The sequence below is a fragment of the Diachasma alloeum genome, unplaced genomic scaffold, assembly GCF_001412515.2.
Source record: "Diachasma alloeum isolate Michigan unplaced genomic scaffold, Dall2.0 Dall_scaffold_00906, whole genome shotgun sequence".
NCBI classification, from domain to species: Eukaryota; Metazoa; Arthropoda; class Insecta; order Hymenoptera; family Braconidae; genus Diachasma; species Diachasma alloeum.
In genome coordinates this window covers 220,819-247,260 of record NW_021681024.1, presented here as the reverse complement: position 1 = coordinate 247,260, position 26,442 = coordinate 220,819, and the positions used below count along the sequence as shown (strand labels likewise).

The following is a 26,442-nucleotide window of genomic DNA, read 5'->3' as shown; positions in this document are numbered from 1 at the left end:
TTCAATAGAAGAATTCAATTACCTATTGTGACTGGACGTCCATTCTTGAACCACTCTACCTTCAAATTGGAATCTGTTACTGGCTCGAGTTTGCATTCAAAGTGTGCATGCTGACCTTCTCGAAGATTCTCTTGATTCTTTGGTGTAGTAATGAATTTAGGTTTGACATTGACGCATTCATCAATAATATCGCGTTTCTTATACCTGGAGGAATCCTCCAAATATTGAATTCTCTCTAATCCCTCAGGATGTTGACTGTCCAATAATAATTTTTGTTTAGCATGAACCCGTACTGAGCATGAAGTTACAGCTTCACCAAGTTGATTCCGTGCTTGACATGTATAAACTCCTGAATCTTCAGGATAAACTCCAAGTATATCGAGAGCTACATAATCAAATTCATAGGACGGTCGGAAGCGATGACCAGTCGTTACAGCTTGACCATTGACAAACCAATCAACTCTCATTGAAGGATCGCCAATCGGTTGAAGGCGGCACTCAAGATGTACATTCGTCAATTCTACAGTTTCAATATTATGAAGCGGTCGCGTAAATTGCGGAGCTTGAACAACTGTGACATCCTCTTGAATATGTCTGCGGTATTTGGAACTATCTTCTAACATTTGTATTTGTTCGAGGGATTGTTCATTTTGTGTATCAGTTACAATGTCTGATTTAGCAATAACTCTAACACAAGCAGAAGTGTGAGCACTGCCAAGATGATTTGTCGCCCTAACAGTGTACTCACCAGAATCTAATGCAATTGCATGGACAATGTCGAGTGCTACAAAACCAAAGTCATAATAAGTTCGAAATCTGGAGCCAACTGTTACTGGACGTCCATTGTGAAACCATTCGACACGCATTGTAGGATCGCCCATGGGCTCCAAGCGACATTCGAGATGAATATTTTTTCCCTCACTCACTGGTTTTGGATCACTGAGTGGTTGAATGAATATAGGTTTTGATTTAGAAATTTCTTCGATGTTATATTGAGGTTCAACAAATTTCGACTCTTCTAGACGTTGAGTCTTTTCATAAATTCCACGATGAACGCTGCTGGTGTCAATATCATGGCGTGTTTCAACAGTCATTGTTCCTTGAAGACTAGCTTCACCAGATGCATTTCTGGCTATCACTGTATAAGTACCAGCATCTTCAGGGCGCACCTGAAGTATGTCAATAGCAACATAGCCAAAATCGTGATATGTTTGTATCCTATTAGCAGCACTAATGGATTTACCATTATGATACCATTCAATTTTCATCGTTAAATCGCTTTGGGGTTCTACTCGTGCTTCAAAATGGGCTCGTTGCCCCTCTACAATTTTATTTGTGCCTTTTAGAGATCCTAAGAACCGAGGTTTTTCAATTACTTGGATATCTTCTCGGACTTGACGTGAATAACGGCTAGAATCTTCGAGATTTTGAATTTTTTGTAAACCCTGCGGATGCTGGCTATCATAAATTATGTCATTCTTATTTATTACGCTCAGTTGAGCACTGGTACGGGCTTCCCCTACTTTGTTGTAAGCACGGCACGTATACATACCAACATCATGGATTGTAACGTGTTTTAAAGTGAGTGCAACATAACCAAAGTTGAAAAATGTCGTTATTCTCGAACCTTAAATACATAAAGATGAAATGTTGATTGAATTAACTATATTAGAAATTATGAAAATATTTGTTATCTAAAAATCAAACTCACTAGCTTCTACTGGGCAACCATCTTTGAGCCATTCAACTCTAAGATCGGGATCATTCACTGGCTCTAAACGAGCCTCAAAATGAGAAAATCCCCCTTCGCGAATATTAATTTGATCTTTAATCGGTGATTTAAATTCCGGTGGATTCGTTAGTTCTGGTTGCTCCATTACATATTTTTTATGCAAATTTTGTTGATAAGCTTCCAGCTCTTCCGTAGCTTCAATATATTTCTGTTGTTCAGGTATTCCAAGATCACTTGTTACACTGGTGCGAGCTAAAACCAATTGAACATATATATATATATATACAATTACACATTGATGACTTGACTGATTCACTCTCGATTATAAAATATTTAAAAGATTACCAAAGACATGAAGAGATCCATTACTTATTGCATCTCCTGAACGATTCACAGCTCGTACTGAATAAGAACCAGCATCTTCAACCCGTAGGTGCATGATGTTCAATGAGACGTAACCGAAGTTGAAGATTGTCGTGATTCTTGAACCTGAAAAAGAAAAGTTGAATATATTATCTGTATGAAAAAAATTTTCAAATATATTTCATAACAATGATATTGAATTGGTGTACTCACTAGCTGTAATTGGTTTTCCGTCTTTGTACCACTCAACTTTCATTGTAGGATCACTGACGGGAGTTAATTGAGCTTCAAAATGTGCATTTCTCCCTTCTTGTAATTCTCCAAGGTGTTGCAGTGGCCGAATAAATACGGGTCGTTGAGATGAAACTTCTTCTACACTTTCTTGTCTTTGATACTTGGAGGAATCCTCAAGCTGTTGAATGTAATGTAGACTGTCTGGATGTTGACTAGTTTGTTCGATTGTCTCACGCGCTGAAATACATACATTTATTATTATTTATTTATTCATTTTTTTTTCAACTCGTAAATGACATGGCTGAACAATCCTCCAGGGTTCCGACTTCACCTCGAAAACCGCCCATCAAGCTAAGCGATACAAACTTCTTTATTATTATTATTATTATTATTATTATTATTATTATTATTATTATTATTATTATCATCATCATAAGTACATTATTAAGAAATTGCTGGCGGGAGCCTTGAATTTCTTTTTACTCACCAGTAATACTGACATTAGCACGCGATTCGACAAAGCCAGAAGAACTTACGACGCGACAGACATATTCACCACTATCTTGAAGAAGTACGCTAATCAACTCCAATGAGATGAAGCCGAATCTAAAGAGGGCTGTAGCTCGAGAGCCTCATGAAAAGAAAGAAAAATGAATAGTCGTGCACGAAAAAAGTAACAATTAGTGAATATTCTAGTGATGATAAATGCATATATGTATGTATATACTCACTAGCTTCCAGAGATCTTCCATTGACGTACCATTCGACCCTCATTGTTGGGTCGCCCACCGGTTCGATTCTGGCCTCGAAGTGAATACGCCCACCTTCAATTTGATGTATATCCTTCAATGGAACAATAAAACATGGAGGTGGATAAATTTTATCTTGTTCAGCAGGAGGCAGATGGGGTTTGGCACGTTCTACGTGTCTCAGGTAAATCACTTCCGGGCCAGGTGCAGGTTCTGGTTCGATAACTTTAGTCGGTCGAGGTAAATTCAAGCGTCTTGGTTCCGGGGTTGTGCTTTCTTTGAATGTCTCAACGAACAGTCTTGCGCGAGTCGCTGTTGAACCAGCAATATTTTGGGCTGTACACTGATACCAAGCAGCATCAGATAATTTAGCATATGGTATATCAAGAGTTGAAGCTCCATTACCATCGATTGTTATAGAAACATCAGATCCAGCTACTATTGGTACACCATCTTTTTGCCAAATTATACGAGGTATTGGAGTACCAACAGCTCTTGCACTAAAAATCACTGGTTCCCCCTCCTTAACATTAGTCGTTGTAAATCGCTCCACGAATTTAGGTGCAACTACTTGCTCCTTTTCAATCACATGAAGATTACACTTGAACGTAGTTTCACCGGCTTTGTTTTTGGCAACACACGTTATAATTCCGGCATCTGATCGTGTGACATTAGTTATCATTAGTGAATTACTACCACTCTCATTTACCAAAATTTTATGAGTCGTATCATTTACCGCCGGCTGTCCATTGATATACCATGTTACTTCTGGATAGGGCTTACCAGTAACACGACAGTCAAACCTTGTCATTTTACCCTCTGTTACATCACGATCTACACAAGTTCTTACAAAGTTGGGTGCCAAAGCTTTGTCACTATCAGGGCCACCACTTGCACCGATATTCACAAGAGTTTCAATTGTTTTTAACGATTCCTTCTGAACATAATCAGTTTGATCTGTTGGTTCAATCGCAAGATAAGCTGAACTAGCTGTACATCCTTGAGGGTTTTCAGCGAGTAGAGTATAATGACCACTATCTCCTTGGGTAACATTCTTAATTCGCAAAGTAGCCTGCTGATTGGAGTAACAAGTTTCAATACGTTGAGAGTTCCTAACTCTTTGACCATCTTTGAACCACGTTGGTCTAACTTTGGGATTCCCCGATAATTTTGTGGTAAAGACTGCATCAGAACCTTCAAACAATTTTGAACTTCGTAATTTTTGTCCAAATTCTGGAGGTGCAATAGGACCTAAATTTCTCTCCACATTAGTCGATATCAAGGCGTCCGTCTCCCCAATATAACGACGAGTATTGGATTCACGAAAGTCTTTTTCCCGAAGTAGTCGATACTCAAATGTGTCCACTTTGAAATCTTCAATAGTGGTGGTAGTAGTAGAAGTTGTAGTGGAGCCGTTAATGAATCGTTTATCAGTAGTTTGAGAATAACGCTGCTGATAGTCTTTCTGTGATTGCTTCGGCATTTGCCCAAATCCCTCTGGTTGAATGCAAACTGCACAAATAGCTTCCCCTAAAATATACATCAATACGTGTGTTAGTTATTTATTATTATCAGTATTATATATCATTAGTATTAATATTTTCAATATCTCAAGCTGTAGTAAAAATGAAATTATCATTCATTTTAATACCTAGAGGGTTTCGAGCATTGCAAGTATATTCTCCTTCATCACCAGGTCCAATTTGATTGATTTGTAGGATGACATCACCACTTGTCTCATTATATGACATTTGAACTTTCTGAGATTGGTGAAGTGGTTTATTCTCATGAGTCCAAGTAACAGTTGGTTTAGGATTACCACGAATTCGCCCCTCAAAAATGGCATTTCCTCCTTGAGCAAATCGTGCATCTTTGAATATTTTCTCGAACACCGGCGCTGATTCTCCAGGCCCACCAACAATACTACATTATTCGCAATCATTTGTCATGTATTAATAATGTACAGAGAAAATTATAATGATATTTATGGATAACTTTTAAATGAAAAATATTTACCGAGGAGCTGATGTTGTTGTCATAATCACTTCACCTTGTACTGCAAAAGAAAACTTCCAGTTACAATCGACATTCCATGGAGAATGCGAGTGGTATAATGATTTACCTCTCGATAAGGACTATTCAGTACCAAATTCCGTATAGAGAATTAACAGTACGAAAACTACCCTCACGGAAAAAAATATATGCAAATAATTATACGTGACATATATGTGACATATTGCATTTTTCGCCAAAATATATGTGCATATAATTGACATATATTTCACATATATTCCGTTTTCTGTACGGGTACAATTGCATGTCTATAGTTTTCTTGGAAAAAAAAATTCCCTCCAATTAATTTTTTAATTTGATGGTCATACAATATATAGGGAATGCATAACTAGTAATAAATAATAATAATAAAAAAAAGAAAGTATACATATATAAAATGACATCGCATCGCAACTGGATGTTAGAGGGATACAGTAACTGGCTGACTGGTAGACTATTTTTATGCGACGAGATCACGTTACCGGGAACCATTTTAGGAGCAACTATCTTTACACGAACGGTTCATTTGTGATACATATATAATGAAACGTGTCTTCCGTTTGAGACTTATTGTCTTAATAATCATTTTTATTTGAGTCTTACTGGATACATATCATCCATTTGAATTATTCTCAAACAGCATGCATGAATTGTATAAAAATTCATTATACTTAGCACTGAAATATAGTCTAATTTTTTAGAGAAATGTAAATTTGCCAATAAAAATCAGACTTTTAACAAAAATTTTATTCAATATATATCATGCTATTAAAGAATAATTCCCAAATTGCTATCAGCCATCAAACTGAAAAAACGTATTTTTCATAAAATGGAAAAAATTCCAAAATGTTCCACCGAGGCTCTATTTTTGGGAGAAGACTGCGTAGAATGCATTTCATGCTCTTGTTCAAAAATAGAGTCCCTTGCAACGATAAAAAAAAAAACAACAAAAAACTCATACAATATTGACGAGTTGTAGTAAAAAAATATTATCTTCAAAAGTTATATTAAAAATATTAATTTACTACTGGTAACGCACAGGCCACCACAAAATTGCTCATCAACATATTTGTCAAAGAATGCACTTGAAAGAAAAATATTACTGTAGCGACGCTCAATTTTAATTGGGAATCAATTAGTTTCGAACAACTACTTCATAAAAACTGAACCGACCTCTCTGCTGACTGACGATTTCCTGTCTCGTAATTTGTCTTTCTGTATGGTGATGGGTATACTGCTCTTGAATCAGCCTCTGTTCTTGCTGTTGCTGCTGGTTTTGCGATGTTTGCCGCTTCATTTTGAAAGTGATTATTGCTAATTATGAATTATAAACCTGTCTGCCAGATGCAAAGTCACTGGATCATAAAGACTAATCCCTTCTTTTCAATGGACACGCACAATGAACACAGATGATAACACTGAGAAAACATCAACTTTTATTTCGTTCGTTGGGCGAGATGATACTTCTCTTCTGGACTCTTTATAAAATTCTCGTTTTTTTTTCAAGTATTATTGTAAATAAATATTGAAACACGAAAACTAGTTAGGTTTATCTATAGTTACGGTGTCAATTGTTTTTAAATTAAACTGTATTTGCTATTATCAAGAGTCAGGTCATAATCGAGAAGAAATGGAAAATTTCCCCGTGTTACCCTTTTAAACCAAGACGTCGATCGAATGCGAATCGCGATGATGCCGGTAACTCGATGAGCTATCCTGGCCTTGTTGGCGGCTATGCGCTCGCGCGTTAGATTATAACTCGGTTACAGAGAGGGAGTGAAAGAGTCAACAAGAGGGGATATATTCTTCTTTTCCAGTGCTATTATGGCTAATAATGGAAAACCAAAAAATCACTTAATAATGAATTTTAAGATGTTCGGTTTTGAAATAAATATTACTGCATTTATAATAAAATTATATATAATTATCTATGGATCAAAATAAAGGCGACAAACATAAAGACATAACGTGCATATCGGTATGAATGCGTAACGTGAACAATTTACACATGAATTAATAACATTAAGATGTACTCATTCATTTCTTTCATTGTATTTACATTCATGAGTACGATTATGGCTTTTCACCTACTGCTTTTCTTTCACTTTGGAATTCTTGAAGATCCTCACATTACCCTGTATTTGTTTGCACAGTATTGTCAAAGTAGCATAAATTACTCAAATAATTATTGTGACTATATGTCATTTTTGTAATACTATATCCTTGAATAATTATATTATTTTATTTCATATATATTCTTTACGAATTGTGTGAAAAAAAATCCTACATTGCTTTCCCATTTTTCTTGTGCACGCGATATGTAGTGTTTCATGTTTCAGTATTACATTCTCGTATTACATTCTCACATATTCAATTATGTTTCAACGACCAGGTGCACATGAAAGGAGAACATATAATGGATGCGTAGTTTCCACGCACGACGAAACTGAAATCCACTCTAGCTACCTCTTAATAGGAAATATGTAAATAAACATTGATAAGAGTAGAAAAAACTCTTATAATAAAAAATGTTCCATTTAAACGGTATTTTATACGTTTACAGAATAATTAATGACTTTTCTTGTGGTGATTCAATAATCAAGAAATGCGAGAATTTAGTGTAGTTGTCCATACCAAAACCAAGAGCTGTTATGTTTCCTTTTATTTTTGGAACATGGACTCATATTATCCTATACACATTCCAAGATTACTTTACAGTCTATTTTTGATACTTACCACAAGGATTACAGAAATGAATCAGTATTAAACTTCCATGCATTTCGAAGAGAATTTTATGAATTATTTGTAGAAAATTGAAGTATTCATTCGATATTGTTTAATAAGAGAAAGATAGCTTGATAGCCTAGGATATTGATGATAGTTGTCGTGAAGCAGCTGAGTCGTTGTAAACAATGTTGAAATATTCTGAAGGAAACCCAAGCGAGTTGTATTGAAAAAAACCCATTGTCTTGTATAATAGGAGTGTTATTATCGAATAACATTCAAGTTAATTCCGCTGCATTATATGACACCAAATTTGTTATATCATCAACTTCAAAATCGCATCATATCATCATCATTATTATATGATGATTACCAGTCAATTTATGGGCGACCAACGGAGTGTTAATACTTTTTTAAATTCCCCTGTCTCTGCAGCGACTTCTGCTTTGAATACATCCATGGAAATGTGAAAAGGGGACGGTTGTCGTCGTCATCATCATCATCATCATCATCATTTCCATTTTTACTCATAGATCATCAACTTCGTTGAAAATCCAATTGCATGGTGGAACTGTTAAAATAAAATGAAAAGAGAAAATGAATTTCTTCAATGCTTTTTTCATTCAATTATCGATGTCCAAAAATGATCAAATCTCACTCAGACTGACGTCAAGTACTCTCTGAACTTCTTACACGCGTCCGGGGGTTCGTGCTTGGACAGATGCTTGACATTGCAGCCATCGAGGGCCAGACGTCCAGCAGCCTTGAGAACTCTCCGTACTCAGCTCGATCGATTAATTGATTATCAACCCTACTCAGAAATATCTGACTGGACAATTTAACCCAACGAATAGATCAAATTATGGTCAAATTAAATTAAATATTCAGAGCAATTTGTCCAATAAGAAGGAATAAATTTGTTAGGTTGGTTGGTGGAGAGGGTAATGTGGTGGAAGTTGACAAAACCCGATTCAGACCTGACAAAAATGCTGAAGACTCTGAAAACGGTTACTGGGTATTCAGAGGAATTGACCGAACAACAATAGAAATATTTGCGGAAGTTGTTGAAGATAGAACAACTGAAACATTAATGAACCTAATCAAGAAATATGTTAAGAAAGGTACGCACAATATCTACTGATGAATGAAGAGCTTATAAAAATGTACCATTAAAAATGCTCATTAACATGATACCCCCCAACGTTCTTGAGTCCCAATATGGTATAGTTGATGCAAATAAATGACGAGTTTCGTGAGATTTATTTCCCCAATGTATTTTATTACATTTATGTGATACAATGGTATAACGAATTATTCAAATGGAAAAGTTAAAAGAGACGCAAATAACGATGAATTCGGTGAATAAACTATATCATTAGCAATGAATATTAAAATTAATGACATAACGAATATTACATTTATGGTAGTGTGAAATCGATTGGATAGGATATAGCGAGTATAGGGTGATCAGAGACAAACTTGAACAAAAAAAATGATACCAAAATTTTTATTACGTCAAGTTTTAATCATCCGGAAATTTTGCAATATTTATTTTTATTATATTTCTTGATGTCATAAATTATTTTTCAAATCTAGGTGATATTCGAATAGTCAAACATACTTATGATCTTCATGTAAAATTATAGAATACAAAAAAGTTGTGAATTTTATCAAGTAGATATTTGGAACTTTTTCGGCGGTGATAACTACCTTGATCAATTGATCTCTGCTATCCATGACTTTATTATGATTATTTTTGAAACTATACAACCTGGGTGTTTTTTAAAATAATAACTGCGATGAGAGAACAGTAATTTTCAGAGAACAGCTTATCATGCTTTTTCGTTAATTTCTTCCCGTCATTAACCACATATTTATACACGAAAAATTGTGATGATAGGAGCAAAATTCCACGACACTTATATCCCGCCACCACTTAGATCATGGCCACCAATGACAAGTTTATTTAAATTTCATCCTCATTGCTTATTAGTTGAATGCTCGTATGGATTTTCTGTTACCTTTCACATGTAAAGTGGCAGAGGTAGTATTGGAGCCAAGATTATTTACAGCCGTACATATATATGTGCCAGTATCGTCTGTAGAGAATTTTAGATTCAAATGAAAATTTTATTTTCCAATCTATCAGCATGAGAATGAAAAAATTGCAAGAAATTACGTACCGGGATATGCAACAGGCAAGACTAGTCGACATACACCATTTCTATAATAGACCTCAAAATTACATAAATTCTGTATAACCTCGCCGTTTTTAGACCAAAAAACTTCGGGTTGTGGTTCCGCTTCAATGATACATTCAAACCTAGCGGTCTGGCCGGCTACCACAGCAATATCTTTAATCGGCTATAATAACAATGCAAGATAATACATCAATCAATAACTCTAACAAGTATTAATATGTTAAAATAATATAAATTTTCGATCAATTTGATGGAGTCATTATTACCGTGGTAAAAAAAGGGGCTTTCTTCGGTAATATATCTAGATATGGCTGAACAATGTCTTTCTCTTTAGAAAAGGTAGAATTGCCTGACCGTGGTAGATCTGAGAACAGAAATAATGAAATTGAAAAAAAAAAAGAAATACGAGTTTCAAAATCACACCGAAAGTACAAGATTAGCTTTAACAAAAAAAGACACGTAGTTGGCTATTCACTTAGCGAAAGTGCTGCAAATAATGAATTTTACAGTCTGCGTAATAATTTAAATATTACGTAATATTAAAAGTATAAAATCTGTACAGATATATCTACCCAATCAATAGATATTTCACATTCATTTAGTAAACATGAATATCATGAAAGATTGTCTCGTATCCTATGGTGTATGAAAGTAAGCCGTGTAGAAAAATCTTCCAAAGTAATTCTCTATAGATAATATGAAGACGATGTGAAGAAAAAGTAGAGCAGAAAGGCATAATATCTTCGAAATGGTTCTTACTATTGGCAGTTTCCCCGATATTGTACTCGAAAAGATGTTTGGATAGACTCTTTTCATCTTGATTTGCAGTAAATGTTTTCATGACTGGTAGACTCAGTGGATCACATATTTGTCGATTTGTCTGATACATTTGTTTTTTCATTGCACCTAAACTCCCCAGAGAATTATCAAAATTTATAATTGGATTTTTACTTGTGACTTGTTCATTGAATTTCGTGACTACTCTTTTATCAAACTCCTTATTCGAGAAAAAATCGACTCTTTTGTATCGTGGATCCTCCGTATTGCTTCCCCTAGGAGTCCACCTGGGCCGAATTCTTACTGAATCATTAAGACTTGCATAATCAGATTCTTTAAATTGACCCCATAAAAATGGACTTGGGGTTGAAATATTAGTGAACATTGGATTTTTTTCAAATTCCATTACATGATTTGTTTGTTCCACATCAACAGTTTTCTCACTGGATTGTGAGTGGTCCTGCACTTGAGTCATTTGTTTTACTTGTTTTTTTACAGTATTTGAATGTAATACTTGATCGAATTTTTCCAAAGATACTTGTCTCTGGGGAGCATAAGCAATTTCGGGCGGTGAACCAGGCAATAAAACAGATTTTCGTGCAACAATTGGTTGATGTACTATTGCATTTTCAGATGATGGAAATGCTTTCTCCAATTTTTCATACGTTTGTTTTTCCATTATCTCGGAAACAGATGATGAGAAAATCGATTCAGTGATTGATTCCTCAGTTCCTGAATATCAAAGTTTATATATTGGTGGAAAAAAGCAAATTAATTGCGTATTAAGAAAATTAAAATTTGCATAAAATCAGATGAAATTTATTCAAATTCATTAAAAAAAATGCATTTGACAAGAATTATGCATTATTACAAATTTTTATCTAATATGTACATAGATAGCTATTAGCGACAGTATCTAAGTTACCTAATAAAGCTAAGAAGCAAAGCTGTCCAATAGAAAGGATATGTCTCGTTGAAACGAAACTGAGTGGAGTATGGTAAAAACATTCAATATATTTCTGAAAAAATTGAATATTATGCAAATCAGAATAATATTCAAAAAACAACAATGTCATGCGCTGCGCTTTTTCGCATCTGAACTCCGACGTCAGCTAGTATTGCATATGGTTAATTATCACTAATTAGAAGCTCAATTTTTACCTGATACAAGTGGTTTCGAATATTTAGCAGAGTAATTGGTTCTCGTTTCATTACGCGACTCTTCTACTGATGATACTCTATTGACATAATCGTTTCCAGAGTCATTCCTCCAAGATTCGCTCCCGGCGAATTTAAATAGACCTTTCTGTTGCTGGAAAAATAAATATTTTGGAATACGAGTACAATTACATCCATAGCGGGGCAAATAGGATTCGTTATAGCAATCAATATTGATCAACATATAAAGGTGATGATCAAATTGGTAACATGCGGGATAAAGGCTCTACGGGTAGAGAAAAATAATTGGGTTTGGGAAAATCCATAAAATACCAGTATAAAAAATAATGGTCAGTCAGAAATAATGAAAACAAAGCTCTCGTTATGACGCACAAATTGTGAAATTATTTAAAAAGTATTTGCACAACGTATAATATATCGAACCTTATTGGGTGCTACGCATTCATCATAAGCTTGTGCTGACGAGCTTTTGTATGAGCTGTTGTCTAAATTCATTTTTGAATCAAATGTACTGGATGCCATGGAAACGCTTTCACATTTCTCGTAATTCTTAGAGATTGACGAGCTCTTAGTAGAATTATTAATGGGTTCATCAGTATCAGCCGTATATCCACTGACTTTCTGATAAACTCGAGTTTTTAATTTTGACAAATCATCAGGTTTAATATTTGAATGCACGTAGATTGGTGGGGATCCTGGTGTCAAAATGTCAATGTCTCCACTTTTTTGTTGACTAGAGATTGAAGTTTTCTCTATTGGGACCAGCATTGCCATTGACATAGGCCTAGGTGGACCCGTTAATTCAGGAGGGGGAATTTCAAAACTCGAAGGTGGAGGTGGCTCCGGTTCAGTAGATTTTTGTCGCGGTTGTTTTGGAATAGGTGCTTTAACTCTCCTATATTTTGGTTCTTCATTATCACTCGCACAAGATCTACATTTAGATTTATATGATCCGAAATCTGATTCATAATCACTTTCAGCAGAATAATTTATCCATTGAAATTGTGATGGAATTTCTACGGAATTCCTGGCAATTTTTTTCTCCGTGGTAACATTTTTTGTTTCATGAAAAGATGACAATGGTATATAACCGATTTCAGGTGGGGTACCTGGTTCAAGAATAATTTCACCATCATTAGAAACTACTGAATTATTTGTTTTATATAATGGTATACTGGAATTATGTTTTGGCGCTGTTGCTAATGTTCCTCTAAATATTGATGATGATGTTTGGAAATCTTTAATTTTTTCATTTCCTACATTACTATTCATACTCGGACAATGATAGAGCTGAATTGGAGTCAATTTTGGGGATACTGTTGCTGCTTTTACCAAATTCGGTGCTTCCAATTTCTCCAATGTAGACAGTGTTTTATGAGTTTTTTGATAATTCTTTTCTACTTGAGACTGCGAGGAATATTTTTTTGTGATCGATTGTTCTTCATTGGTATTTAAAGTATGATGATCAACTTTAACTGTCTCAGCTTTATACATCTTCAGTGGCATTTGAAAAGTACTGAGTGGATTGTTAGCTGATACGTGTGGAATAACTGTAGGTTTTTCAACAATAGTTTCCTCTATTCGATTTTCTTTGCTGTTCCAAGACCGCGTTTCCAAACTACTTGATGATTCAATCTTAGTTTTTGTTATCCCACAACCAGGTATTTCAGAAATCTCTTCTCTTTTCTCGTGAGATGTCACTTTACTCGTAACTGGTTCATTACTCTCTGTTCGCTCATTAAAACTCGACGTATTGGGATAACTATTTGACGGTGGCCACGATTTTCTACTAAAATCAGGCTTTTTCGTCCAAACTTTTTCCATTGCTAAGCCATCAACTGACGGCTTTGGGGATACTGAACGTTCTAATTGATTGAAAGATGCAGCAGATTGGCACCTATAATCAGATAAATCTGTAGAAATATGGGAACGAGTTTCTAAATCGGATGTTGAAGACCACCATTTTTCACCTATATTTTCGATTTCCTCATGTTTTCTCTGAATATCCTTGGCAGCACTTGTTAATGGAGCATCAATTGTTGAATCATTGAATGAAACTAATTGATTTTTCAAAATTTTCGTTTGTTCACCTGTCTGAACTTTTTTTAGTTGATGAGTTCCAGTTCCAGTTCCAGTTCCAGTTGGAAAAATTTTCACACCTCCAACTGGAGGACTCGATGTTGTTGTCTGAAATTGTTCAAGTTGTTTGGTTTTCGATAAAACATCTGTTGATTTTTCTATATTATCCTCGATTCTCCTCTTTGGCATATAATCAATTTCGGGGGTAGGGCCAGGCATCAGGCGGAATCCCGAGAGCATTTGCTCAGCACTTTCAGATTGAGCAGCTAGTTTGGAAATAGTTAATGTACCATGAATTGGTGAACCCGATGCCGTAGTATCTTCGAAAATAGTTCGCTGTGTATTTAGAAGTGGTAATTTATAATTATCATATGGAAAATCAATCATTATATTTTCAATACCTTTGTCTTTTATCACTGAACTCTGCAATTTATTCGACATATTTTGGACTAATTTTTTTGATTGTACGTCACTTTCATTATTTCCTCGAACTTCCTCGAATTTTGTTGATCTCTCATAATTCTTTGTTAATTTATCAACTTTGACATCGTAATTTCCATCTTTGGCCTCTTCATTTAAATCTATTATAGCTTTATTAATTTTAGGGATAGTCTCGCCTTCTTTGGCTATTGATTCAAAGAAATTCAATGCATCTTTTTTTGCTATCACTGAAGTTTCAACATTCTCATTCTCTTGAGATGAATCGGTATTTTTTTTCATTATATTTTCACCTAACTGTGTTGAAGGTGATTCATTAATATTATTAAGTATCAATTCTGGGGCTTCATGTTGAAGTTTCATATGAAATGTTTGTTCTGATTTTGTTTCGCTCTGATGAGATTCAATTGTTGATGAAATCATCTCAGATCGAGTCGCTTTTTCAACAATTTCCTCCGTTTTTTTTGTCACTCCAGATGTTGTCGGCGTGATGAGTTCAATTTTACGTAGTGATGGTGTCATAGATGTTGATGTTGATGATGATGATGAGGATGGTAAAAGAGTTTTCAGGATGGGGCTTGGTTGAATCATTGTCGTTGCTATATGTTCAGCGGTCAATGCAGCAGAAGGCAACTGATTTTTCTTTTCGTCCAACTATCAATCACCATTCCATTATTATCATTATATTTTACATAGTAAGGGAGAATTTTGTTCACCCTAACATAATTTACTCTTACCTTTAAATCTTTATCCGCCATATTTTCATACACAATTGTTTTATGGAACTCCACCATAGTATCTGGAGTTGGTTCAAAGACAGCAAAATCTGCTATACTCTGAGCTTCTCCGCCAGGATTCGCTGCATTCACCATATATTTGCCTGCATGCCTTTTTTCAGCATTATCGATGATTAAGAGATAACAATTACCAAGTTGTCTTAATTCACCATCCGTATCCATCAGTGGTTCATCATCTTTGTACCATGTGACATTCGGTTCTGGTGTCCCAGTTATCTCCACTTCCATAATTACACGTTCACCTGTCTTGGCTATTTGTGCTTGTAATCGTTTACCAAAAACTGGCGGAAAGATGGTTTCTGAAAATTATTCAGCATTAACCTGATATTCAAAACCATTGTTTATTTCAATGGAAATTTTTTATAGACAAATTTTTCATAAATTATTTCATCAAATTAATTACTTTTAACAACAAGATCAGCAGTGCTACTAGCATTTCCAACTTCATTTACAGCTGTGCAAGTATATCTCCCCGCATCCTTCACATTCACATTTCTCAATTCCAATCGGACATGATTATGTTGAAAAGTCGTCTTTACGTTATCCTCTACATCTTGGCCATTCTTACTCCACGTTATTTTCGGTTGAGGGAAGCCTTCAATAAATCATAGATGATAAAAACATTATATTTTTCTATACACACATATTTAATACATATTATTGAATACATACTATGAATGAGGTATTCAAAATTTCATCATAGGGAAAAAGTGGAAATGAGTAAATTCTGTAGCCAAATCTTATATAATACAATAATTAAAAATACCATTGCCTAATTTACCATCAATAACACCTTCTAAAATGACATTACTGCCTTGATCCACAATCATTCCAGTAATTGGTGATATAAATCTTGGAGATATACTCTTGCGGATCTGTTTTTGAATTTTCGGAGTGATTTCGCTCATTATTTTTATCTTCTCTTGTTGAATTTTGTCAGGTGTATCTCGCACTATCCGTTGAAACTCTTCAATTTTATGAGTCTAAATGAGACAATGATTAATATCAATACTTTGTACATCAAACATTCAATCCATAATATAACAACTTTATAACAACTATATAAAAATTATTACCTGAATAGTTGGCGGACCGCCGTTCGATTCATTACTGCACTTTTGGCCTTCAATGTGACTCTTAGTAATTCCATTCTTTAAATTTGATGGACACAATTCCAATGTACTGGATTTAGTCGATAATTTATACTCTTTAGTGCAACATGATTTGCTCATCGAAGACTGACTAATTGAAGAAGACATCTTGGTAGTCTCCCCCTGATCGATCTTGTGAGATCCCGCACTATCCGTTTCTGCTTGAAGGTATCTCTCACAACTGCTCAATGGCTGCATATCGATTCTATCGTCGGTCGCGATAACGTCCGTCTCTTCGATCCCCTCGTCTACCAACAATGATTAATTGAGTTATCAATAGATTTGTAGTAATAGCGTTCTGCAAATAAATTTATGCTCTCATTTAATTTTCCTTGACCTCCTCTTTCATCTGGGATGATTGAATAATATGAATATAAAACTATTTCGTTAGCTACTAAATTTACCATTCTTCAAATAGTTGCATTGTGCTTAAAAAAAACATCAATTATTCATAATTATGTCATTGATGTCATTGTAATTATTGTTCCATAATAAGATGTTGAATATATTCTATTGATAACGGCTCAATAACATGTTTAGTTTTCTTCATTATTATTTGTATTCTTAATATAAATGTATGCTTCAACATTTAGTTGAAGCATACATACTTCTCAAGTTTGAAAAATTGTTAATACATATAGGTAGGATTCGAAAAATAAGTTACTCATCATACTTATAATGGTTTTACTTGATTATTATTCATAAAGAGGAATAACATACCAATGACCGCCACCTGATTACAGAAACTCATATTTATTTTTATTATGACCAGAAATAGATACTATGTTCAGAATAGCTTTTATAGAAAACAGCCTCAGCATTAAGTCGGTTGAATTTTCCGAAGATCCAAACTAACTTCCGACTCCGATTTGTGGCAAAAGGTAAGCCTCTTACATTTTTAGCTTCCCGCGGGATAAGAGGATTAATTATCTTACCGCGATGACACTCCTTCTATACTCTCGATTTCAATTATTCTATCAGCATATTGTTATTATTATTATTCCTATTAATGTTGTTATTGTTGTTATTGAATTAATAGGATAAATATTATTTCCACATATCTAATCATGAGTTGTTTGAATTTAAAGAATGAAAGACAACGTACGGTATACAACGTTAAGATTGTCGAATCAGCCGCTTAACTGTGAATACGGCCGGGACGAAATTTCAATGTGCTCTTTCTGGTTTACTTCGGTTTCATTCGGTGACGATAAAAATAAAACAGAAATTCTGTACGTCTATTAGCGGAATACTACTGACTCTAGGGTAGGGCCCCACACCACCACACAGATGAGTTGAAGTATCATTTCCAGTATAATACGAATTAAATATTTTAATCTGTAGAATATCAAAATGAATAGGAACAATTCGATTATATTCCAAAGTTGGCGGATAAGGATATAAAGGTGTTAAATTCAGTACTATATGCTCAAAGTGATTAAGGGAAATCCGACATTTACACGTAAACACTGTATTATTAGAAAGCAGAAATCGAGAAAATATTTTCAACAAAAAAAAAAATTCCCATTTCTATATGTTCATTTACTTTTTGTAGGTCTTGCTATTCTATTCATGAATTTCGTCTTGGAAAATGTATGCGTGATGTGAAACGTTTATTAATAAACGGTCTGATGGCACCATTGCACGTTAGCTTTATTATTATTATTATGTAGGAGTGGCTGTAACGAGTGGAAAAGAATTTTTACATATTGCAATGCAAACGAGATCAAAACTGAAGAAAACTCACTGTGACACAACAATACCATACACTTATGATAGTGACGAAATTCTACTATGAACAGCTTACGAATTTGTAGTTGTGTTGTACATGTAGCCTTCCCTGTCGTGTTCTCAGCAATGCAACACACAGATCCCTCTTGTTTTTCAGTTATTTCTGGTATTTTGAGAATGTAGCGATCACCCTCAGCCAATATAGAACAATTTTTGTCATCTCCCCCAATTGGTTTATCATTGAGAAGCCATTGTATCTGCAATAACAGAGTAATGAAACAAATAAAAAGGATATTATCGAATCATGAATTGTATTGAAATTTATGTTCAATATCTCCTCACGACAATAACAGTTAGGAGGAGCACAAATATCCACATGTCGGCTATTAACGACAAACCATCGAACACAATACTGTGGCTAAAGGAGTATGCGCCCGCATTGATCTGGTTAGGAATATGGGATAAGAGAACATTGAGATTCATTTCTTGGCATAGGATGAATCTGGTATGAGGAACTGAGCCAAACTCGTACCAGTTGAAGTGTACCGGTGATTCATCAATGAGATGAAATTTTTCATCATTATTAATAAATGCAATAATAAATCAGAAGCGAAATAGTACCTATAACTATCTACCACTCCGCTACTGAATTATAATGAAAAATTATCAGGTTGAATTGAAGAATTACCCTGGGCATTGGTGTGCCACGAATAGTACATTCAAATATTTTAAATTTTCCAATATACGTAATATGAGGGTTTCTCAGAGTTGCGAGTAGGAAAAAAAGCGATACAAACGTATCTTCTGCCTGTAATTGGCTATTGTTATCGCATTAACAATTAACTTGAGGTTTTACAGTGAGTCGAAATATAGCTGTAACACCTTCCCATGAATGTTTTCAACTTGAGCAGTATAACTCCCTGCATCTTTGGCAGTAATTGAATTAATGTGCAGTTTATGAACACCATTGTGGCAATGGATAATCTGCTACCCAAAATTAAGTTATTAAATGCCTTCTATATCAAATACAAAAGAAATAGTAATATTCACAATTTTTACCTCTGTGCGATTACCAGTAGGGACAATGTCTTCATTATTAAATGACCAATTGAGGAAAGGTGCGGGTTTGCTTGATATTTGACATTCAAGCAATGCACTTTCACCTTCATGCACATAAATATTGGGTGTACACTTGAGAAATTGCGGGGCAGTACTACTCATGTTACATCCATCTTCCTCATGAATAGTAGGTACTACTGATAATATACATTGACTTGATGTTTTGCCTTCAGAATTGACAGCAACTACTTTATATCTGCCAGCATCATTCATAACCACTTCATGAATTATCAAAGAGCACTTGTCTCCTTGAAAGAGTAATTGAAAATCTGAAGACTCTTTAACCAGTTGATTGTCATGGTACCAAATCACCTAAATTGTAAAGCAATAAAATTGATTGATACTTTATATATATATAAATAATTTTGTATTGAATATTGAGAATAATAGTACATAAATCCATATTGTTATCATTGGCTTCCCCTGATGGATGCATTGTGCCTACCTATGAAGTCACAAGAAATGGAAGTCTATATAAAATCTCGTTTTTAGTGTAATAATTAGCATAGAGTTTTGGCGCAATGCTGACCCAAATACACCATCCATCCGCGAGCCAATAATATCACGAATTATTGTCCCGAAAATGTAAAAACTAACTCCATAAGTATCTTACTTCTGGCTCAGGTTGCCCAATAATAATACAATCCAATGTTACACTTTGTCCCTCACATACTCGAAGGTCTTGCAGATTTGATTTGACACTCGGAGGAATTAACTTAGACAATTCCGTTTGCTGTCCAACAATAACAGTCATTTGTTCACTATCTAATCCCACTGTTTGGTCCATTTTTACTGCTTTTATCTCTGTATCATTGGTGTACTTTCCGATTCCAAGACATTGAAGCATATAAAAAAGAAAAATCATTAGCGGTATTGCTTTATTCCATTTCAATTTTACACCCTTATAAGCAAAATAACAGCCAACTACTGGTGAAAATTTTCATTCAATAAATAATAATCGTCTGCAAATTCCATTCACCTTATCTCATTGGACACTTATTATATAATATAATGATTTAATAAGTCTTTTTTACCTCAACATTCAATAGATCTTTCTGTGATGTGATATGAAATTGTGGTGTTCTATCATCATTTCTTATAATGTTCGAAATATCAGTTGATATTTCGTCAATTTGATCAATTCCCCTTCCCCCGGTTCTATTATTATCTGCATTAAATTAAATTATTAATTTTTTAAATGTATAGTACTTCTGATAATTCAAATATCTTCATAATTTATAGTAGACTATTAACATATGACTAAACTCTCGAAATATTTACCTTCTAATTCAACTTTTGCTGAAGTTGAGGCCTCTCCATGTTTATTGCGTGCTTTACAAATATAAATTCCTTGATCATCAGCGGTGATTTCTAGGAATTGCAATCTCGCTTGACCATTATTATATGTGATAACATAATCTGGTGAATCATCGACATTGGTTTCATCCCGAAACCATTGAACTATGGGTAATGGATTTCCCCCAACTGTACACTTAATCGTTGGCGACGAACCTGCCTTTACGAAAATGGATTGTAATTCTTCGATAAAGATGGGTGAACCAGAAACTTGTACATTGATACTGTCTCTTTCATCAATGGTCTCATTTTTTTTCACAATTAATGTATCAATATCAGTGGAAGTATTGTCATTAAATTTTGCTTTTTTTAGTATATGATTAATTGTCGTTTCCGTTACTGTAGTCGTTATTTCTTCAACTTTATTAATATCGTTTTGTTGGTCAATAAACCTTGCTGATATTACATCACTGCCGGTTTCATCTACATCTTCCTCAAGTTCCCTCTGCGAAAATTCATTTGTTTTTTGTACATTTTGAGCCAATTTACGTAGTTCGGATATTGTTTCAGCACATAAATCTAATATTTCTTGATTGGCCATAATTACTTTATTGAACTGCGATAATCTTTGAGTGCCAAAAATCTGAATTGATAATTTGCGAATCTGTTCGATTCTCTTTTCTTGCTCGCTTTCTCCATTTTTCAAATATTGTTCGATTGCATTTAAAATATTTTCAGGTTGTTGAGGGATTTCTCCTACAGCAGATTCCTTTCTGGCATGCATTAATAATTTTTTCAATTCGATATACCAATTTTCAACTTTCTGAATTAATTTGAAATATACAATAGTGACATCAATTTGTTTTTGAATTTCTTTAGCCGATCCTTCAAGTTGTTTCCATTTTTTCTTCAAGCTAGATAATTCACTATTGATTTTTAAAGCAGAATGCACATCACATATGGATTCTAGATTTTTGACAGTCGTGCTGATCAATTTATTGACTTTTGCTTCCACATTATAGATGATTTCATCAATCTTTTTGAATGCATCAGCAGTAGATTCGACCAATGAAATATCATCACCATCGCAGTATTGATTGGATTCTCGAACTTGTTGAAGTTGAATACTTAATAGACAAATTTCTTCATCTACAGAATTTAAATCTTTAACAAAATGATAATAAAGTAAGCACTTTTGAATTTGTCTTCTCACTTCTGAACAAATTTTCATTGAAGACTCGATAGTGCCGTGATCAATTTTTTTCAACTGCTGCATATCTATTTTAACAATTTCTTGTGACGTTTTGTCTCCTATTTCTATTTCCATAAAATTCTCTCGATGAATTCTATCAATTAATATAATGATTTCATTAATTTTATGCAATTTTTCCTGTACATTAGTTTTCAATTCCGAAAGACTTGTTGGCGGGGAAGAATTTAAAATCGGTAAATCGGTATGATGAGCTTGTAAAAGTTTTTCACTTTTATTTTCAAGTTTTATTATGTATTCCACCATCTCCATGAAAACTTGTAAAAGACCTTCATACTTCACAGCAATTGTTCCCAGATCATTGTATAATTCATGTAATTGTTTTCCATTTTGTTTCATTATTATGTGCAAATTTTCATATCGATTGCAATTATCGGTTCTAGAATGCAGATAAGACAGTGCTATATCCAATTTAGGGAGAAACTCCATTTGCATAATCTCTAAATGTTCTACCATTATCGAAGGCGTGGAATCATCAGAGTTCAATATTGAAAATAAATGGTTTTTCATATTTGAAACTAATTCGATAATTTTGACGGTCTCGTTAATTATCGCCAGATGTTCAATTTTCAATTTTTTCATCATTGTTATTGACATTTTCCAATTCTCCCGAAGCTCTGTTATCCTCAAACTTTCAGTTGTGAAATTCTCCAATATTACATTCACTATATGGCAAGGTTGAGATTTATTCAAATAAGAATCAGTATTCTTTTGCATCTCAGTAATGAAATTTTCACCTTCATTTTTCAATTGCAAATAAAGAGTTTGGAATTCATTTAATGTTTCTTCAAAATTTTTCAGCATTTTATGTTCCTCTAAATCCCTCCAATTTCCAGTGATTTGATTGTTTATTACATCTAAAACACTATGAAGTATTGCAGCCATTTTATGAATTGCTATATAAGATGAACTTAAGTGAATTCGTGAATCGATAATGCTGTTAAATTTCAACCATGTATCTGTCAACACGTAGATGTATTTTTTCATTTCTTCTTTAGGACAAATTTTTCCTTTATCATCATTCATAGCCACATTGATAATGTTCAATTTACATGACTGTTGATGAAATTCATTTTCACGATTCTTCAATTCTTCCAATAATTTATTGTGCTCTTTATGAAAAGTCTGAGCCATTGAAATATCTTTTCCCATGTCTGCATTGTCACGAATAAATGCCTCAACGGTAAATTCAAACCATGTTTTTAATGCCTCATATTTTTCAAAAAATAATGTCAATTCATGACAAGTTATAAAATTCTCTTCTATGCATAATGTGTATCGCTCATGTAATTGGATTTTACGATTTTTCAATTCTTCTATGGCTTCTTTCACTCCCTCAGCTCCAGACATTTCTCTTCCAACAGAATCAAGTATTGCATATCCTTCATTTATAGGGTCCAATGTAACTTGTGATAGTGATACCATAGCTTGTGTATAAAAATTTATATATTCCGATGAAAATGTTGAGTATGTATTACTTGAAAGTTGTATCTCTAAATAATTTAATTCTTCGAAAGCTCTTTGTACAGAATGAAAAAAATTCATTACTCTATTCAGAAGACTCTCATGTTGGTCCAAATGATTTATATACTCAGCTGCCTTTTCTAGAATTGTATAAGCTTTTTCAATAGCTTGTTCACTAGCAAAATGGCCATCTAATACAAGTTTCTCGGTTGATTTCGTTATCTTTAACAGACGATCTTGGAATACCTTAGCTTCATGTTGAAATTCTTTCAATTTAAGGAGTAATACTTGGGTGCTTGTGGATGAATCGCCCAACTGATTGCTATTGCCATTGAACACAGTAATTTTATCATTGAGAGCCATTTCAAAATTTCTCAAATCAATTGCCAGAAGGGCCAGTGCTAAACACTGTTCCAATTGAATTTTACGTGTATTGAAATATATTTCCGTCTGTTTCCTCTGTTCGTGTATCTGCTCCAGGTATTTTTCTATGTGAACTATGGCATTTTCAATATCAACTTTCATACAATCCGGTAGAGAATCCATTGATCGAGCCTTTACTGCTTCACGCAATTTTTCTATTAAACTTTTACCCTCTTGAAGGATATTCAACATAGCACTGAGCATTTCTCTTCTAAGATCATAAATTTTATTTATCATTTTTCTAACAGACTCGATCTCTATTGGCAATTGTTCGTCTGTACAAATTATTTCCAAAGCGGTCGAACTTATTTTGAATTCCTCAACACGGCTATAAAAGCAGCATTAGTTTCATAAATTGTTGGTAGAAAAAAGATGATATGCTTCATTAACTAAACTCATTCATTACCATTGAAATGAAACATTGTGATCCAAAATTTGTTTTCGAAGTTCTAGGAAAGAATTCACCTCTTTCCACGCTTGACCAAGAGTATCTGCCATCGCCGCATATACCTCAGCGCGAGGTTTTTGTGTTGAAATGAGGTGATCTGCTTGTCGCAGTAACTCTTCAACTGGGCTCTGTTTATTTTTTAAATGGATCAGGACCTCATCATGGCTAGTCGCAAAATTTGTTGCACTTTCAACGGTGCTACCCAGCTTTGAAAGTTCAGGATATAGCTCTAAAACTTTCAGTCTCAAATGAGCTCCACTCTGAAGAAAAGAAGTATTAATTGAGAAATAAATTCACATAAGTTAAATGAGCGGAGTATTAGGAAGACACGAGAAGAATGAGTCAAAACATATTTTCTCTACAGGAAAAATTGAGGATCTGGTGTCTCAAGTAGGTATCAAAACTATATTAGTTACTTTCAGCGAAGCATTTGCCTGGCATGGTTAGTGAAGTTTAAGTAGGCATTCCGTTGCCTCCCGAAATCTACAGACACTTCTGTTCACGTTCTACGAAACCCCGAGGAAGATAAATTTAAACTTGATATATATGCTCGAAAAGTCGCTCTCAACTAAGATCTATATCCGTTTATGAAGCAAAAAACTATCATTATAAGAAAAAGCATTCTTTAATCGATTATATATATTATATAATCAGGAAATGATAATATAGAATAATATTTCCTTTCAGACTCTATGAATGATCAATGCATGGTTTTTTTTTTAACTGCACTCCAGTTCATGCGTTTTTTCTCTTTTTAACCTTAATAGATTTAAAAATAGTTTCTTCCAATCGATCGATGAACAACAAACTTTGCCACATGCCAAATAATCAACAAGATGAACCAGTCATAAGTTCTGAGCACTATGCATATTGATAATGGTAATGTGATAATTGAAAAATTAAATCAATAATTTTTATGAGTATCTCACCTGGAGAAGTGCAATGACGAGACGTGTATTTCCACTTTGTAAGGCTATCGTACTGATTGTCGTTGTTGTAGGTAATTCCAGGTCATTATTTTTATTAGAAGAAAGTGCCTTTCTGGTATTTTCTCCATGACAATTGAGTTCATAAGGTTCTTTATCGATAGTAATTTCTGCATAATCGTTTACCATTTTGGCTGTTCGTTTTACAGTGCATGAAAGAGTATCTCAAAAACTAGATTCATAAAAGTCATCGATATTAATTTGGACAAAATTTTTGAAAATTTATTTTTGAGTCCGGTGTATTTGCCGGTATATATGTTTTTTGGCATATACAGGTATATAACTGCGAGTAGATCGCCCATCAATGATTAGCCGGTGAATGTAGCAGAATAAAAACGCGTAGGTCTCGAAACCGGCCCGACGACTCAGAGAAGGTAGGACAAGATGTTTTGTTTTTTTTTTTTTGTATTAAAGGAATCTATCGAAACATCCCTATATTGTGAGCATAATATTTAATATACAATAAGGATGTAAAGAAATAAAGATAAGTAAACTAACATGGAGAATTAAGAAGAGATTTTCAATTATAGAAATTATGGATTTGTGTACAAACTAAAATTACCGTTTGCTTTCAGCATTTATTCGCTCGTTACAATTCGTTTCATTTTATACATAAAATTGGGTAAAAAACAGTTTTTAACCACTGCTTTGTTCGAATATGAAAATATTGAGTTTACGAAAGAAGGCAACACTCTCTACCAGCAGTTGAGCTGGCGCAACTTACACTGAACGTCTATACATAGGTACGTCTGGATCTTCAAGTCTCGGTTACTCTTGCGGATATAGTGAAAAACGATGGCGAGTGAGAGACATAGCAGCAACTTTCACATCTGGCTTCAATTTTACATACAACTTATTTAGAGCCGCTTAAAAATTGGCGGGTTAATATTTCTAACGTATGAATTTAGCAAAGAACCATTTGGCCGTCAGTGGATGATGCAGAAATTATACTATTTTTCAATTCGCATAAATGTAATTTTACACAATTAACCAATAAACAGGCCTATATTCGCAGTCAAGCCAAAAGGTTGGAAGGAGTATATGATATTACCATATAAATGATTTCTTCCATTGTCAAATTTTTATCAATTTTTAATAAATTATGAACGTAAAATGTAAGTATAGAGTGACAAAGAAGTAATGATATTGGAAAATCAATATAAAAATTTGAAAAAATTTGATTGTATTGAATGATCAGTTTCTGATTTTTTTTTTTTTTTTTTTTTTTT

General features: G+C 34.0%; 2 protein-coding genes across 6 annotated transcripts in view; both read right to left on the bottom strand.

Annotated features, from left to right (window-relative positions):
* Window positions 1-6,806, bottom strand: part of LOC107045262 (titin) — a 69,889-nt gene extending 63,083 nt beyond the window's left edge. Inside the window, 9 exon segments of the mRNA XM_029126613.1 lie at window positions 23-1,627; window positions 1,712-1,984; window positions 2,078-2,221; window positions 2,309-2,566; window positions 2,817-2,960; window positions 3,061-4,608; window positions 4,730-5,001; window positions 5,095-5,134; window positions 6,304-6,806. Of these exon segments, the coding sequence (XP_028982446.1) occupies window positions 23-1,627; window positions 1,712-1,984; window positions 2,078-2,221; window positions 2,309-2,566; window positions 2,817-2,960; window positions 3,061-4,608; window positions 4,730-5,001; window positions 5,095-5,134; window positions 6,304-6,427 (4,408 nt within the window). The 5' untranslated portion in view covers window positions 6,428-6,806.
* Window positions 6,807-9,391: 2,585 nt separating this feature from the next.
* Window positions 9,392-25,354, bottom strand: LOC107045263 (muscle M-line assembly protein unc-89). Of its 5 annotated transcripts, none has more exons than XM_029126608.1 (17): window positions 25,157-25,354; window positions 24,186-24,487; window positions 20,608-24,107; window positions 20,361-20,494; window positions 19,940-20,146; window positions 19,267-19,638; window positions 18,224-18,464; window positions 16,402-16,724; window positions 16,107-16,308; window positions 15,729-15,920; window positions 15,266-15,624; window positions 12,435-15,182; window positions 11,994-12,144; window positions 10,815-11,564; window positions 10,322-10,419; window positions 10,038-10,218; window positions 9,392-9,953 (listed from the first exon to the last, which is right to left on the bottom strand). In XM_029126608.1, the coding sequence occupies exons 1-17, from the start codon at window positions 25,340-25,342 to the stop codon at window positions 9,844-9,846; spliced, it is 10,056 nt and encodes a 3,351-aa protein (XP_028982441.1). In that variant the 5' UTR covers window positions 25,343-25,354; the 3' UTR covers window positions 9,392-9,843. The 5 variants fall into 5 exon arrangements, with proteins under 5 accessions (XP_028982441.1, XP_028982442.1, XP_028982443.1 ...); XM_029126609.1 differs by having other exon boundaries at window positions 18,284-18,464; XM_029126610.1 differs by lacking the exon at window positions 10,815-11,564.
* Between the last annotated feature and the right edge of the window lie 1,088 nt (window positions 25,355-26,442).

What these genes read in the sequence shown, in the direction of transcription:
- LOC107045263 (XM_029126608.1), bottom strand. Translation starts at nt 25,342, where the DNA reads ATGGTAAACGATTATGCAGAAATTACTATCGATAAAGAACCTTATGAA. An exon ending in TATGGTATTGTTGTGTCACA is followed by an intron (nt 16,725 to 18,223) that starts GTGAGTTTTCTT and finishes CATTGTTGGTAG; the next exon opens with ACGAGGGGATCGAAGAGACG. An exon ending in CTTGCCTGTTGCATATCCCG is followed by an intron (nt 9,954 to 10,037) that starts GTACGTAATTTC and finishes AATTCTCTACAG; the next exon opens with ACGATACTGGCACATATATA.